Source organism: Xyrauchen texanus, chromosome 11 (assembly GCF_025860055.1).
Source record: "Xyrauchen texanus isolate HMW12.3.18 chromosome 11, RBS_HiC_50CHRs, whole genome shotgun sequence".
Lineage (NCBI taxonomy): Eukaryota > Metazoa > Chordata > Actinopteri > Cypriniformes > Catostomidae > Xyrauchen > Xyrauchen texanus.
In genome coordinates this window covers 36,925,811-36,943,829 of record NC_068286.1, presented here as the reverse complement: position 1 = coordinate 36,943,829, position 18,019 = coordinate 36,925,811, and the positions used below count along the sequence as shown (strand labels likewise).

General features: G+C 37.2%; 1 protein-coding gene across 1 annotated transcript in view; it reads left to right on the top strand.

Moving 5' to 3' along the window:
- The window catches only part of LOC127652180 (dystrophin-like), a 182,525-nt gene that overhangs the window by 15,118 nt on the left and 149,388 nt on the right, over positions 1-18,019 (top strand). Inside the window, exons 6-15 of the mRNA XM_052138250.1 lie at positions 6,168-6,349; positions 6,433-6,583; positions 6,931-7,053; positions 8,703-8,804; positions 9,131-9,238; positions 12,248-12,427; positions 13,354-13,523; positions 14,314-14,437; positions 15,781-15,868; positions 16,202-16,443. Of these exons, the coding sequence (XP_051994210.1) occupies positions 6,168-6,349; positions 6,433-6,583; positions 6,931-7,053; positions 8,703-8,804; positions 9,131-9,238; positions 12,248-12,427; positions 13,354-13,523; positions 14,314-14,437; positions 15,781-15,868; positions 16,202-16,443 (1,470 nt within the window). The remainder of the gene's footprint in view (positions 1-6,167; positions 6,350-6,432; positions 6,584-6,930; positions 7,054-8,702; positions 8,805-9,130; positions 9,239-12,247; positions 12,428-13,353; positions 13,524-14,313; positions 14,438-15,780; positions 15,869-16,201; positions 16,444-18,019) is intronic.

Genomic DNA, 18,019 nt, shown 5'->3' with positions numbered 1-18,019 from the left:
GGCGCTCAAGAGAGACCCCTAGTGTCGCTTCTCCGACACAACGTGGAGAGAGCGACAGAAGGGGAACTCGCATTTTTCAGCTTTGATGTAGAGCTGGTTCTGTTGGAGCCGAGTTAGGACTGTCTTGACATGTTGAATATGCTCCTCCTTTGTTTGGGAATATATTAGGATGTCGTCAATGTAAGCAATGACAAAGTGATTCAAAAGGTCTCTGAAGATCTCATTAATAAAGGACTGGAAGACAGAGGGGGCACTGACTAGACCAAATGGCATAACTTGATATTCATAGTGCCCCCTAGTGGTGTCGAAGGCAGTCTTCCATTCATCACCTTCTCTGATTCGAATAAGGTTGTAGGCACTTCGAAGATCTAGTTTGGTGAAGAAACGTGCCTCTCGGAGTTGTTCCAGTGCTGAAGGAACAAGAGGAAGTGGATAGCTGTTCTTTACTGTGATTGCATTGAGACCTCGAAAATCTATACATGGTCTAAGTCCGCCATCTTTTTTCTGTACAAAGAAGAAACCTGCAGCTCCTGGAGAGGAAGAGGGACATATAAAACCTGATGCCAAGGCTTCTTCAATGTAGTTTTCCATGGCCTGAGTTTCTGGAAGTGACAAAGGATAAACCTTACTTTTAGGAGGTGTAGTATTTGGGAGGAGCTCAATGGCACAATCCCATGGACGATGGGGAGGTAGTTGGGTTGCATTTGCCTTGTTGAAGACCTCTGAAAATTCTGAGTATTCAAATGGAATCACTGTCTCTGTGGAGGTATCTGGGCTTTCCACACTCGTGGTGAGACATGGGAAGGTTATCTTTGAGTTAAAACAATGCTCTTGACAATGGGGAGACCATTTGGTGATTTCACCTTGATTCCAGGAAATACTAGGATCATGGATAGCCAACCATGGATGACCGAGAATGATCTGGTGCTTGGGAGAAGAAATAACATAGAATGAGATCCTTTCAGTGTGAAACAGTCCAACTTTTAGAGTTATTGGGAAAGTCTGTTGTGAGATGCCCTGTCCTATGGGTTTGTTGTCAACTGCTGTAATATCAATTGGAGGGATGCATGGCAGAGTGGGGATTTTTAGTTCTTGGACAAGATCTTCATGGATTAAATTGACTGCGGCCCCAGAATCCACTAGTGCTGAAACATAGTGTTCTTTATTCGAAACCTCAATGGATACAGATAGGGTGAAATTCTGACGATGAACAGTAAGGAAATTTTCAATACTCACTGTTTTCCTTGAGGTGTTGTTGGCTCGATTGGGACAGGTTTTGCACTGATGATTTGGTTGGCCACAGTAGAAACATAGATGTTCCTGCAGACGGCGATGTCGTTCCTCTGGTGACATTCTAGTATAGCCAATTTGCATGGGTTCTGTGGATTGGGGCATGGAGAGAGTAACAGCTTCAACTGGAACAGGAGCCATTTTGACCTGTTTGGAGCGGGGTTTGTTACGAATGAGATTATCTAACTTAATGGTGATATACGCAGATAAGTCTGTGGTTTCATCTCTGCATGCCAATTCTGCTTGCAATTCATGGTTAAGTCCTTCTCAAAACACTGTTTTAAGTGCCACATCGTTCCATCCACTCTGGGCTGCGAGTGTTCTGAATTGGATAGCATAATCAGCGGCCAATCGGTTACCTTGCCGTACATGCAACAACTGTACAGAGATATCCTGTCCTGCTGCAGGATATTGAAATACATCTTGAAGTTGTTGTGCAAAATAGTCAAAAGACGTTCATAACTGGGAGTCATTGTCCCATACAGCTGAAGCCCAATCTAATGCCTTTCCAGTAAGCAAAGTCATCATAAAAGAACATCTTGTAGTATCTAGACGAAATGCTTCAAGTTGATTGGAAAAGTAAATTCTACATTGACGTAAAAAGCCTCTGCAATTTTCAGCAGAACCATCAAATTTGTCTGGTAGTGAAAACCTTACCGGCTCAGCTCTAGTTGATGGAAGAGATTGAATGTAATGGGTTAAATGTTCGTTGACTGCTCGTAGGTTGGAAAGTTGGCCTTGAAAATCCTTTAGTATCTCACTCTGGTATGCATAGGCCGTCTGGAGCTGTGATAACTCTGCTGGATTCATTTCGGGCAAAGTATTCTGTAATGAACTCAGACTGGGCGTTTGTTGAGAATCCATATGCAGAAGTTTTATTGAAGCAGAAAATCCAAAACGACAGGCAAAGCAATGGTCAAAGATGCAGGTTGGGTTCAGTGAACAAAAATAAGCAGTCCAAGTAAGCAACCAAGGCAAAAACAGTAATCCAAAAACGTGATATCCAAAAGGCAGGCAAAAGGTCATAACAAGAGGCAAAAACAATAGCAATGGAGAGAACACTAAGTAAGGCAGGAAAGACTGGCAATACTTCGCAAAGTGTTAGTGGAAAGATGGCTCTTTATATATATCAAACAGGAAGTGACTGTAGAAGAAATTGAGTGATGTCAGTATTCAGGTGAGGGCTCCCTCTGTTGGTTGGAGGGAGCAGATGTTACACTAAGGATCACATAAGCAATTAAACATAATACCACAACAATTAAACACTAGTTTTGTCTAACTGAACAAATAAATACTAGTTTTTTGTGTATATTGTCTGAATGCTACAGAAGTTGCTTTGGAAGAATGCAAGCATATTAATTTACAGTGTGATCAGTTTGTACTAAAAGGTGGATGAAATCAACGATACACCCTTTCAGTTGGCATGATTACTCAGTACCTTATATCAGATCTGTTTAAGAATGATGTTGTACACCTGTGTGAGATTTATAGGAAAGATTCAAAATTTGGACAGATGATTAAATTCTACGGTCGGAAATGTTTTTGGATTAAGATGTATAATCCATGAAGAGATGTGGGCTGTTATTAGTAACTCAGATCTGCATATGACCCTTGTGTTTACGCTTTCGGAACAAATCTGCTTATTGCATGCAGTGATGAGATTTCTCCATTCATGACAGATGGTAATTATAAGAGTTTCGCCTCGATTTCATATTTCTGCATCTTTAAAAACGGTTGGCCTGGCATAAGGAGATTACTTGGCAATGGTAGTTCTTAAAGTAAGTTTTATATTTACCAAATTATATTGTTTTGAGTGCATTTTCATTTGTTTCACTTACTGTAAAAGTGCTGTAAGTGATTTATTTTTGTAATATCAGACACAAAATGTCCCCTCTACCTGACAGATATCACTGAAATAAGTGTCCTGAGAAATCTCCTGTTGCTGTGACTGCTATAGACTTTGTAAACAGCAGCGCTTGGGAAGCTTTGAAATTGTAAATTCCCAAGCTACAAGCTTCTCATAACTAAAAGCTAAAGACTGTAATTTCTGCAGCACTAGTGCCAATAAACAGATTTGCAAATATTCAAACAGCTTTCTGAATACAGCCTCTGTCCGTTGTGATCAGGGAAAATAAAAAGATAGTCCCACCCCAACCTCACGCCATTCAGTGGTCAGTGTTGTTGTGACATGCTGGACGGGACACTTAAACCAAACAGAAGTTTTTATAGCACCACAGAGTTTGAAAAAAATTTACTTACAGTCATCTCTGCTTATTAAGCTGGGAAAGGTATTTTTAACACCTCAGAAAAAGTTACACACTTCCACTTTAAAGTAGTTAAACTATAGTTTTAGATATATAACAATCAGAAGATATTATTTAATAAGTTCTTATTACAGAATTCAGTTATATCACCTGTGCCTGTTATACTGTATATTTAACTGGGGTGGCATTCCCTTATGAAAATGAACCATTGTTTTACCACAGTAACTATAGTTTAACCATGGCCATAATAATAGCATAGTAACCACAAAATGGTTACTACAGTCATGCTTACTACAATAAAACTATAGCAAAACCATGGTTTGTTTTCAAAAGGGTTAAACAAATAAGGTGACAACATTAAATTGAACATAAAGTTATATTTAAAGGTGAAGTACATAACTTTTTCTGTATTAAAATGCCTTCTCCTATCCCAGCTTAATATGCAAAGACAATTATAAGTAAGCCATTAATAGGTTAATTTTGGAAAGTGTAAGCACTGTCTTTCTATGGTGCTTTGAAAATTGCTTTATTTTGTTTTGAGTGACCGTGTAGACCCACCCCAAAAATATTACTCAAGCAATGGCTTGAGTTGGGAGTGGGACTACTCTTATTTTGACCACTGGAAGACGGGAGGCTTATTCAGAAAACTGTTTTGAATTTTTATTTTATTTTTGCTATTCTGTTTGGTGGCAAATGTGACTCCGAAATGACATACTTCAGCTTTAATATACACTAAAAAGCTAGAAAACACCCTATTTTATTAGAAGTGTCTATTTACATAGCAATTGCCACACAGTGCAGCTAATTGCACCCCAATAGTCTGGTGGAACAACAGAAAAAAATGACAAACTAAACAACAGATGTCGCTGCGGTGGCGTGGGGTGTAAATATAGTGTAAATGTATACTGTTGTCCTAGCAACCACAGTTCGAATCTGTGTTTTGTCCCACTCTTTTCCCCCACCTGATTTCCTGTTTCCACTCTTAATATTTCCTTTAATACTACTTAAAATAATATATAAAAATAAATGTTGATTTCATCGCAGTGATTTGGTCACAGTGAATGTTGTGGAGTGCTGAGAATGGTTTGATCCAGAGGCGGGGATATTGTAATAACCATGTTTTTGTTTTTTTTGTTTTTTGGCAGAAAGCATATGCAGCCAAGTGGATAAATTTCATGTAATTTAACTCTAGTCATAAATTGGATGTGGACACTTTAAGAGTTTTGCAACACCCACTGTGTTACACACGTGTGCTGGTTATTTCTTTTGACATTAGCCTCTGTATTTCCATTTTTGTATTTCGCTGAACCATATTTACTTTTTTGGTATTTCAGTTTTAGTATTTTCCATATTATTATTATTATTATTATTTATTTATTTTGTATGATGCAGCCCCATCAACCGCTGTTTTTTTTCTTCCTTTTTGGTAGATAGCCATCAGAATAAACCCCAAAAGATATTTTTAGTATCCTGATTATTTTCAACCCACCGGCTACACACAGTTTTAATGCAGTTAACCATGGTGTACAGTAATATTGTGGTTATATAGTAACTGTAGTTAATATTGTGCTTACTGTACATTTACAAAAATACCATGTTAAAACCATAGTTAATGTAGTAAAACCAATGTTCTTTTTCTAAGGTAAGGTTAAGGTTAGGTTCAGGGGTAGGGGTTAATGTAGTGTGTCTGTGGGACTCTAAAGAAACACAATAAACATGCTCCAGTCGATTCTGTATGTTAGGATTTAAATATGGGTGAAAATAGTATCTGAAATTATGTCCACCAGGGTTGGGGTGCAAATAATATCTATTTGGACTGGGGTATAAACAGCATGTACCATTATTTGCACTAGTGTGCAAATAGCATCTGCCCATTGTATTTAACTGAATCAAAATAATTTTGTGATAAATAGCTGCAATTAACTAAATATTTCACTTCGAAACAGAAGGCAAATGTGCAAAGGGGCTTAAGTGAATCAGTGAATCATTTATGTGAACTAGTTTGTTTACATGAACCATCTAAATTAAATGACTCACTAAAATGTGTATAGAAGGGAATTGTTCATTTTACCCGGTTTCTAAATTAACTGATTCACTAAAATGATTATTTTTTCCCAGGTTGTGCATTTGATTAGTCCCTCGAATCCATTGATGCATTCGCAATTCAATGTTACAAATGTAGCATTTTGTGACACGACAGCACTACTCGTCTCGTCTGAAAATGTAGCTTGTTACTGGAAAAGCAACTTTTTCAGCTACTGAACTACTACTTTTAGTTAACTACTCCCCAACACTGGTAAACAAGTGAAAAGAGTCAGTGGAGCCCATATTTTTAGAAATGTTTTCTGCCTTTGAATTATTTTGCATAGCAAAACACCTTAAATCATATACAGCACCTTTAACTGCACCAGCCAAGCAACTGCCATTGTATGGAATGCTAAGCTAGCTCTCTTTTATACCACTATTTGGTTTCAATAGAAACACACAGGAAATAAAGTTAAAACCAATTCATGGGGTTAAACATTTCTTAAACATTTCATGATGTCCATCAAGGATAGCAAATGTTTAAGTTTAAACATCTTTGCGTTGCACTTTTGCATGTTTTGTGTCCAGGGCTACATGGTGGAGTTAACGTCTCATCAGGGCAGTGTGGGGCGAGTTCTGAGAGCAGGAAGTGTGTTGTTGTCTGGAGGGCAGCTCACTGGTAATGAAGAGAGGGAGGTGCGGGAACAGATTAATCTACTCAGTTCGCGTTGGGAACATCTGCGTGTGGCCAGCATGGAGCGACAGAGCAGGTGCTCAAGTTTATAAAAGACAACAAATTTGTTAGCCCTTAATTATGGGGTTTGTTTGACCAATTATTTTGGAACATTTCTAGGCTTCATGAAGTTTTGATGAACCTGCAGCACCAGCAGCTGAAGCAGCTCTCTGATTGGCTGGACACGACTGAAGCTCGAATTAAAAGAATGGGCACACAGCCTTTGGGGCCTGAACTTGATGACATAAAACATCAAATTGAAGAGCAAAAAGTATGATACGTAATTGTTTACTTGGTTAAATTGATCAACTCAAAACTTACAATTGAAGTGTGTCATCTTTTCTTAGACGATAATATACTTTCTCATATCCAGCTTAATACGCAATCAGCTATAAGTAAGCCATTTGTTGGCTGATTTCCCAGAAAAGTGTAAAAAACATTTAGTTGAGCTAAAAAACTGCTCTGTTTGTTTGAGCATCCAAACCAGCACAACATGGCAACATTTGCTCAACCAATGTTTGAGACATTTCATTATAACTGAGGATAACTTACATATATAATAATGACATATATAATGAAAATTGTCATTATGGTACCAACTTCTGTATACCCAACCAGCTCTTGCAGGAAGATCTGGAGCTGGAGCAGGTGCGAGTGAACCTTCTGACTCGCATGGTGGTGGTGGTGGTAGATGAGAACAGTGGCGATAGCGCCACTGCAGCCTTGGAGGAAAAACTGCAGGTAAATATCAGAATGTTTACACATACACCGATCAACAACAAAATTAAAACCACCTGCCCAATATTGTGCAGGTCCCCCCTTTTACTGCCAAAACAGCACCAACCCACATCTCAGAATAGCATTTGTACAGAGCAGTTATTTGAGTTGCTGTAGACTTTGTTAGTTCAAACCAGTCTGGCCATTCTCTGTTGACCTCTATCACCAACAAGGTGTTTCCTTCCTCAGAACTGCCCCTCACTGGATTTTTTTTTTTTTGCACCATTCTGAGTAAATTCTAGAGACTGTTGTGTGTGAAAATCGCAGGAGATCAGCAGATACAGAAATACACAAATCAGCCCATCTGGCACCAATAATCATCCATACGATTATCTAATCAGCCAATCGTGTGGCAGCATTGCAGCTCATAAAATCACGCAGATATGGGTCAGGAGCTCACATCAACCATCAGAATGGGGAAAAATTTGAACTCTTTGAATTTCTGTAACTGCGGATCTCTGGGGATTTTCACACACAACAGTCTCTAGAATTTATTCAGAATGGTGCCAAAAACAAAAAAACCTCCAGTGATGTGCAGTTCTATCAGGAAGACCTGCAGTCTGAGTGAAATTAAGATGACATTTATTTGATGAATATAAAACCGAAATCTAATGTCTCTCTTTGGAGTAAGCCCCGTCTGGCGGCCCTGTTGATGAGAGAGGTCAACAGAGAATGGCCAGATTGTTTGAACTGACAAAGTCTACGGAAACTCAGATAACCGCTTTGTACAATTATGGTGAGAAGAATAGCATCTCAGAATGTGCCTGATCGGTATATTTAAGGGATTAAAAGCATTTTTCAATTTACCATGGTAAGGTAACACTGGTAACACTGGAGTTTGCACTGTGCCAGAGAACGCTGCAAATCCATTAATTCCATTAGGGTTTGTGCACATGACCAAAAGTTAAGATTTCAAATTTCTCTGTAACACATTCTGACGTTTGTGCACATGACCAAATGTTAAAGTTTAAACTTTCTCTGTAACACATTTTGACATAGTCATCTTTTAACCAATGACAATTTCAGAGAGGCAGATACAATTGTGTTTTTGCAAATATAATACGCTATCCTGGTTTGATTTCTAACTGAGACAGCTCTTCCCACAGCCTCAAAACATACATTTATCTCAGCATTGCTATTTGTCACAGGCTCAATTAGAGTTTTCTCTAGTGTGTGGGCACCATCATTTATGACTTTTTAACACTCCAGGTAGCTTTGAGCTAGCGTGTCCCAACTTATTAGTTTTTTAGCTGAACCCTTACGAACTAAATTATTCACATGAAGTTCTCCCTGAGATTTTTGAAATCCTAACCTATCAATAAATAAAAGGAATTTCTCAACATCTTTGCATGTTCACTTGCAAAACATTTCTAGCATTATTTTTCCTATACCTATAATTCATTTTAATGATCCTGTTTTTATTTTATTTAATTGACATTCACAATTTCACAAACTGAAGCTCCATTAGGAACCCAACAGGGTTGCGAAACAATGCTTCAAGCTATCAGTAGATTAAAAGTCACAAATTACTTGCTGGAGTAGTTTTCTGCCATAAAAATGGAAGAATGCACAATTTTGTTTACTTAAATCAGCAACACACATTTATTACACAGAATCTAGGGGAGCGATGGGCGACCATCTGCAAATGGACTGAAGAACGCTGGATGCTCCTTCAGAAGATCCTGCTGTGCTGGCAGCATTTCTCAGAGGAACAGGTAGCTTATCTTATTCACTACTTTACCATTGTGCCAACAAAACAAACACCAACAATGAGTGGTTTTTAATTGCACACCAAATTTCAGGAAAGAGCCTCTTTAGACCTCTTCAAAAAGCTTTTACAATGCATTTAGCTGCTCTGAAAATGCCTTTTGAATTCTGCTTGTTAAATGACTAATTTGAGCATGTCTGGGGGAACGTAAAGGGTTTGAACACCTCTTTCCTCAAGAGTGTGATAAAATCACCAATGGTTTGAGGAAAAATTAATGGCAGCAGTGCAGAACACATCCCACAATCTCCCTTTAATCCACTTTGCTTTTTACAGCTGCTGTTTGATTCCTGGCTCACTCAGAAGGAGCAGTTAGTTCAGTCTATCCAAAGCAGTGGTGCAAATGATCCGAATGATGTGGCTGCCAATCTCAGGAAGCTCTTTGTAAGTGGCCACACTCAGGATAGACTTATCCTGTCAATTTGAAATCAATATTGACCCTGTTTACTTTCTCAATGCATGTTCCTGGACTTATTGTTCACATTTCAACAGTACACATTATTCTAAAGAACATTTTAAATTTTTCATCTAAATTAAGGCTGTTAATTGATTAAAATTTGTAATCAAATTAATTACATCATGTGCTGATTATCAATATTTGCAGAGAAAAGCCCTCACCTAAAAATAATTCAATAAATAATAGTAAAATAATTGTAAATTATATTAAATAATTGTAAATATAATAATTCAGATAATTAAAATACATTTTTGTAGCAGACAAGTAAATAACTTATTCGGAAATACAAAAGTGACTCTGAAAGGCAATACATTTTTTATTTCCATATCATTGATAATAAGCTTATCATTGACACAGTCCACAGCGATCTATTTTGCAATTGAACATCTGTTCGAGGTAGACTTATTATATAGACTTTTCTAAGGACACTACTTTGTACACATGCATCAGACGGACGCTTTTGATGCGTCTCACTTTGGCTGCGTCACGTCATAATCGCAGGGTTTTTAGGATGCTGTGTCCAGTACCTTGAAACATAGAAAAATGCATCTCGAGAACCCTGCATTTAGAGTTGAAATCCATCCAGCTGTGTTTGAATGCAAGAACGCTTTCTTATCTTGTGCTGTCTGCTGTCAGTAAGTGTGGTTTGTTGTCTGTACAGCCAGGCACAAATTAACCACTGGGCTGATTGGGTGGTTGCCCATGTGCCTCTAAACCCAAGGGGCCTCAAGCTCTAAACCATTTGTTTTTATTGAGATATCCTTTATAAATCTATGTAAATGTCCGCCTTATATGAAATACCCTTTGGTCAGGCTCTAGAGTGTGTGCTATGGGAATCTGCATCTCAACATGTCGTATTTATTTGAAGGATTAGAGAGAATAGCCTTTGATTCACAAAACGATTCCAAACACAGAGATGAGGTGCAGTGTAGTCCACTCTGTCTGTGTACAAAGCTGATGTTTTAAATTCATTTGTTAGGCTACTGTATATAAGCGACAGAATCCATGCAACAGAATGTGGAGAACTTGAAAATGTTTAAGTACTGCATGCATTAAATGTTTAATGAAAAAGCAAAATATGCCTTTAATCCAACTATGTGCACGGGAACCTTTTGTAATATTTGGTTATTAAAGAATGTTTATAGCCAGAATAAAGAATAAAAAAATGTTTATAGCCATGGATGCATCAAACACAAACTCAAATTAGCAGGGAATAAAGTGCACAATGAGCCTAAATTGCACAATATATATATATATATATATATATATATATATATATATATATATATATATATATATATATTCAAATGATAAGATCACATAAAATTTGAACAAAAATAAGCTCTGTCACTGCCTTCAACATAGTATGGATCTATTCTTAACCAATGAAAATGCGTAATTCTGCCCGAGCAGGTTCACTTTCCATGAGGTAGTGAATGCTACGCTTTATAAGCCTCTTTGGAATGCTTTGATTTTAAGTGATTTAACATTTTAGTTGTGTAATTATTGTCTGCACACACGAGCAAAAGGGGGAAAATACATTGGCTCTCCATTTATCAAGTGTTAAAATTTTACCAGGAGAAAAATGATCTCGAATCACATGAAAAAGTGTAACAGTCACAGTAAGCCCTTTTTGCAGCCTGAACTTCCTCAGAATGTCGAATCTTTGTGGCACATGCACTAAAAAGCTAGATGCAGCCAGAGACTATTTAGCAGAGATGGGCCAATTCTATTAAAATTAATGGGAGAATTTGGAACCCCCACTAAGAAACTCTAGCGTCAACGGATATAGAAATGAAATCCCGCCATACAGGTAAAAGAGCCAATCACCTTTTAGATACAGACATCACTTGTCAATCAACTCTATCTAGCTATACGAGCCAGGAAAATTGCGTGTTTTAATGTAAAATAAGGTAAAGTAGCACAATTTATGATTCCAATAGTCTAACATTTTATTGCATAACATTGATTTGAAATATGTTCTTTGATCTTAATCTTGACCAACTGTTTTTGAGATTTTGGTGTTCCCCCATTCAAGTTGACAGGAGCTACACTGGCATGACTGGAAATAGCCTCCCAAGAGCATTCCAAAGATGGCCGACAGTGGACTGATTTGCTAGAAACACTTTGATGCAGCGCAACGAATTGTGAAACAAAACACAGGTGTCTCGAGATGCATTTACAAATATTGAAGTTCTTTTTAACTTAACACAGTGTATTAAAAAATTTGGCGGTCCTGTGCAGGACGCTGAAAACAGTGAGATGCAGAACAACAATCAAAGAAGTCCATACAGTAAGTGTTTACATAGAAAAACAAATGAAAAACAGTGCAGACACACGTGTAAACAGTTAACTCACCTACTTGAAAAAATGACCCGAGCATGAGGTTTAACTAGAAGGTTTGTCGGGTTCCGTCGGACTCAGATGGGTTGAAATACTTCTATTAAACGTGTAGAATAACTGAATAGTGATCTAATCATGCACATCTCTATTAATAACGGCTGATTTTGGTCTGATTCATAATTCAAAAGTACATAGAATTGACCGTGTAAGACATTGATAATGTTTTTTCATTGTAGTTATTAGTTAAAACTTTTCTTCTGTCTATTTGAAAAACCTAACCAAATCTGTCAAGCATCCTGTAGAGTACATAAAATTCCCCTTCTGTCACTCACTAAACGTTGTGTGAAATGTTGTGACACAAGAGGTCTCTCTTGAGAGCCTCGCGTACCTCTGAACTTAAGAAAAGGCCAATGAGAAATTGGCAGACAGGCCATTTAACAGGCCATTTAATAACCAAATACAATCCAGGGCTTTCATTTAAATATCTGATCTCCATTAGGTTCTACAGATCATATTTATGAGCAAAGGCCCTCACTGGATGGGTCTTACAAAACATAAACATTGTAAGCTGACAAAGAATAACATTTCTTCAGATATTAAAAGCAGACCTGGAGTTGAAGAGACAGACCATGGACAAGCTTTGCTCCCTCGTTCAAGATCTGCTCACAAACATTAAAAGCAAAGAGGCTGCTAGGAAACTAGAGGCAAAGCTGGAGAGGTTTGCCCAGCGCTGGGACAAATTGGTGCAGTCACTTCAACTCACCAGCACCAAGGTGGTTCTGCTAATGTCATTCCATTTGCTCTGCCTCATCCTTACTGCGATACTGTTCCATCTATCTCTATTTCACTGCAAATTTTATATGGCTTCCTGCATGACACTGTTATCACTCAGAATAAATATACAGCTCACACTGTATCTCACTGCCTTGCTCTCTTTCATGCACACAAAAGATTCAGGGGGGAATTCACTAAGAAGGAATTGCGCCCACTGATTTGCGTGTGCTGTCTGCATTGTTTTAGCTCCCGATTCACTAAATGAATTATGCAAATCAGGTAACATTGCTGACACAGACAGAAATTTTGTGCTGAACGCAAATTGTGCAGCGCAATTCCTCATCTTGTGGATTTGTTGTAAGTGCTAGGTTATGGAGGATGCTGCAGACTACTGCAATCTGGCATACTTTACTGGGACTTTACAAATTCAGACACCTGAATTAGCTCTTTAAATGGTAGGTTATGCCTAGTTATATTGCTCAAATTATTTTATCTTTAATTGCTGAATTACTGCTGACATGATCAATAGAAAATGTACACAAACTTCTCATTTTTATACAATTATATTTACCACCTGCTTTCCATAAGTGGTAATAGTGTAATGTTCAATTTAGCACAAAAGGAGATGTGAGTCAGAACTTTAGGGAATAACATTATAAATCACAATCCACTTTCATTGCATCTTTTTTTTTTTCTTCTGTAAAATGAAAGTGAATGGTGTCTGAGGCTGTTCCACAAAAGAAAGTCAAAACATTATGACAATGACTTGATTTAAATACATTGCAGCTCTATTTCCTCACATTAAGCAACTGTTGAGACTGCAATGTGAGTGTTTCGCCAAAATACTGCAACCAGTTAGTGAATTCGCCCCTCAGACTTCTGTACACTTACACATGCATGACTTCCCAACTTTTGTCCCCCTTAGTTTTCAACCATTGTCACCACATCCCAGTCAGAGCTCACACAGACAACCATGGCAACTGTCACCAAGGTGACCACGAACCAGAAAAAGATGGTGAAGCATACTAAGGAGGGTCTGTCTACCCCTCCACCTCAGAAGCGACAGATTTTCATTGATTCAGAACCACGGAAAAGGTGAGCTGGCATTACACAATTTAGTCCCACGTCACTAAATGTTGAATTTGAGAAATGGTGCTGCACATCACTGGAATATATATCTATGAGAACAGAAATAATAGACTTGTTAGATGCTAAAGCACACATCACCATTACTATAGCTAGTTCTTTTTTAAACAAACCCTTAACCCCAAGTATTAAACTTTGATGTGTAACTGGCCCCGCACTGTTTGTGCTACATACATGAATTCAAATCGTGTGGCTTGATGAGGAGAGTGGTCAGAGTCACAATTTTGCCTAGCAAATGATTAGCAGGCAAAAAATGGGATGAGAATAGGGAAGAAATGTAATAGAAATAGAGAAGAATAGCAACCATCCAGAACACCCTAGCAATGCCCTAAAACAACTCAGAACACCCTTGCAGCATAGCAACTCCTTGGTGACCACCCACAACATCCTAGCATTTTTGCAGCAGCTTTTGCACTGGTAAGAAACATTCACATTTTCTTAAGAAAAGGCAAAAAAATCTAGTTTCATATTTTAGTTTTGAATATCACTACTTTTGAGATCATGGGGTTTAAGTGATCGAGATCACATGAGAGACTTTTTCACTCAGATACAAGTTTTTACAAACTCCCAAGAGTGAGATTGCATTTCAAAGTTTGGAAATTATTCTGAAATAAAGCACCTGAAGTACTTTGAGTAGAAAATGCTAATTATTGCCTGAGTACCAACAACATTTTCCTGAATAATAACCAAACAAGAATAACTAATTTGTTTTGCTGTTCTCTCATCAATTTCCCTCTAGATTTGATGTGGACTTCACTGAAATTCACAGTTTTATGACTCAGTCAGAGGCTGTTTTACAAAATCCAGAGTTCTCAATCTCTCATAAAGAGGGCAGTGTGGCCAACCTCTATGAGAAAGTCCTGGTAGGGGATTACATTTCAGTAACATTTTATGAACATTGACATGTTTGGATGACAGTAATTGAAATGAGAAAGAAATATTACACTGAAAAATTGGCTTGATAATGGGAACAGAAACTCAGAACTAAAAACTCTACAAATCAAAACACAACGTAACTGACCAAAGTAACATATTGGAACCAACCAACTGGGAAGACACACAAATCCACAAAACAATCTGGCACAGGACTGAACACGAGAGGAGCTATATATAGGAAAGGATCTAAGGAGGGTAATGAAGGAAGGCAGGTGAGACTAATGAAATAATAAGGTAACAAGGGGGCGTGACGAGGCCTAGACTTCAGACAGGAGAGCACATGGCAAACAATCCTGATGGAAGCCATGTGCTCATACAAAACACAACTGACAAAACAGAAGAGCACACGGCGAATGATACACAATCATACACCATGTGCTCAAACAAAAAACACAGCACAAAAGACAGACAGAAGCGAGCATGGCAACAGAATCAAATTTGAAGCCATGTGCTCACAAAGACAAGACATGGTCCATGAGTGTCCGGATCTAGACGACCAGAACCGAAACTGAACTAGACAGAAGTCAGGATCCAGACACCATGCTCCGAATGTGCAACACGAAATGGACAGAAGAGCGCTTGGCAAGGAACTACAACCCCAAGCCATGTGCTTACACAGAAACACAAAGCACATGGCCAGGAAATAAACCCTGATCCATGTGCTCAACATAAACACAGAACATGGATGTCAGGATCCCGTCACCAACAAATAAACATAACTGACAAACGTGACATGGTCCTGACATCTGAAGCCATATAATGGATTTGAGTGAGGAGCAGACTAAAAGGTTTTTCAAATATGGTGTTTTTTTTGGTTTTTTAATGTTTATCTTTAGAGCTTGACACCCCAGTCCCCAATTATTTTCTCTGAAGACATCATTTCATTATTCTAATGAAGGAACTATTGCTTTACTACCTATTGGAATTTTTTTTCTTTGGTAAATTAGTTTTAGTAGTATTTATTTATTTGAGTTTAAGTTATTTAAGTTATTTGAGTTTAAGTTATTGATGATACAAAATATTGAATAATAATAATAATTATTATTATTATTATTATTAATAATAATAATAACAATAATCATTTCAAATGTGTGTAGTATCCAAGAAGTGAAAACTTAGAAACTTCACATACTTTACACATTTTAACTTATTCATTCAACTTTAAATATATTAAATGCACATCCAAAATGCATTTATTCAAACACACAAAAATGCACTTTTTAAAATGTGTTGTACTGGCATTAACTATGATTCTCTCAATAATCTTTAGGCAATTGACAGGGAAAAACCAGAAAAGTTCAGGAAGTTGCAGGAAGCCACTCGCTCAGCCCAGGCTTTGGTGGATCAACTCGGCAGCGGTAAATTTAGCTTAAGTGGTTATTTTCATATGCTGTACATTTCAGTTCAGATATCCTGTGAACATCACTGACTTCTCTATCAGTCTTGTAGATTTCCTATTATTTAGCCCCATCTTGTTTGGAAAGTACTGTGATAATCTACATTTTGTTGCTAATAAAGGCAATACAATTGTGCATAATATCAGGTTTATTTATAATATATGGGTAGTACATATCTACAGGACATTTACCAGTGATTTTGAAAGGCTAAAGCCTTTGGCAGATTAATAGCCTCAGCAAATACTGGTTCAATATGCATGAGTCTCATTTGTCTTGATGGATTTTTTTCTGAAGATGGCCAGAATTCAGAAGATATCCAGCAAGCAGCTCAGCAGTTACGTGCTCGGTGGGTCGACTTCTGCGCTCTTCTGGCTGAAAGGCTGGCATGGTTGGCCTACCAGACCAAAGTCCTGGCCTTCTACAATCTCTTTCAGCAGCTGGAACAGGCTGTGGTGACCACTGAGAACTGGCTGATGGTGCAATCGCCGCCCGCATCCGAGCCAGAGCCCCTGAGGATTCAGCTTGAGAGATGCAGGGTAACGCCCGATGTCTGTGCCTGTGCATGGGGTCTTGTTCCTCCTTAGATTTGGCTTTGAATGTCTGTTTGTTCTGTGTCCATATATATGCAGGGACACATTAATTTAAATCTTCTTAAAAAAAATAACCTTACTTTAGGTTGCTGGATATTAAAGTCAATATGAAATCAACATACACCATATTTTCTCAGTTTACAAATTTTTAGTCTTATTTCTAAAAGAAAATAGAAAGAAAATGTATTGTTTTCAAAATAAGCCATCAAATCCATCATAGCCATTTTTTTTTTTTTTTTTTTTTTTTGGTACTGTGCATTTAAGACTACAATGTACTGTAAATGGCCACTGGAATGATTGGTAAGTTACTTTGAATGTGAAATGAGAGGTGAGGCTTACTCTCAGGCTCCACAACAATTGTTCCAATTCCGTGTGTCATTACACTGATTTAATGGCAACTTTGGCTGGCTTATGCAAGTTTTCATGTAATGTAGCTGTATGACAATAAATATATAGGTTGATTTGATTGAAAAAAGAACAGATTTTCATTTTCCGGTGGCTGTGGACTCTGTTAATACAATATAGCAAGCCAAAAGATAAGCTGTGTGATATAAAAAGGTTTATTGATCAAAGCTCTATGGGTTTCAAGTCTATGTCTCATTTGTTCATCTGTTCTACCTTTTCATCCATGAATAGCTGTACCTGACAGCTTTCTATATAAACATCTGTATTGCTTCTGTCTCTCTACCAGATACTTGTTTCTATAATGGTCTTTCAGGTTTCCCTATAAACCTGGAGTTTCAGTGATGATTTTACCATTGCATACAATTAACCCATTGATTATCTATTGTATCTATCCCTTAGTTTTTATTTATTTATTTATAAAATATAATAATATAATATGGAATTATTATAATATGTAGGGATTTCATTATAACATGTAAAATTAAATTAACAAAACTTACGAGCTTTGAACATATTAATTTAATAATAATAATAATAATAATAAATTATAATAATATTTATAATAATGACATTTATAATGTAATTTTAGCATGTTAATTTAGTCAAATATACAAAAATATTTAGGGGCTTCCCTCAGCAAATATTGATATATGGGATTATTGTGATTAATTAGATTGAGACAGGAACCATAGGAATAATTGTTCCCAAATTTGAACGCTCCGGTTGGAAAGGGTTAATTAATTAGCACATTATGTAATTTATTCTTAAATGTTTTAAATGACTGACAGTTCTAATAATATTATTATGTAAAACATAATATTGTGTTAACATAATAATGTTGTGTTATGCAAGTGTGATAAATAAAATTACAGTATTAAGTAAGGTTTAGACATTTTACATTTACATTTTTTTACATTTATGCATTTGGCAGACGCTTTTATCCAAAGCGACTTACAGTGCAATTATTACAGGGACAATCCCCCTAAAGCAACCTGGAGTTAAGTGCCTTGCTCAAGGACACAATGGTGGTGGCCATGGGGTTATTATTTTATGGGAATTAACAGGGCTACAGATATCAATAATGAGATTTAATGTTAACAAGTTACAATTTTTTTAT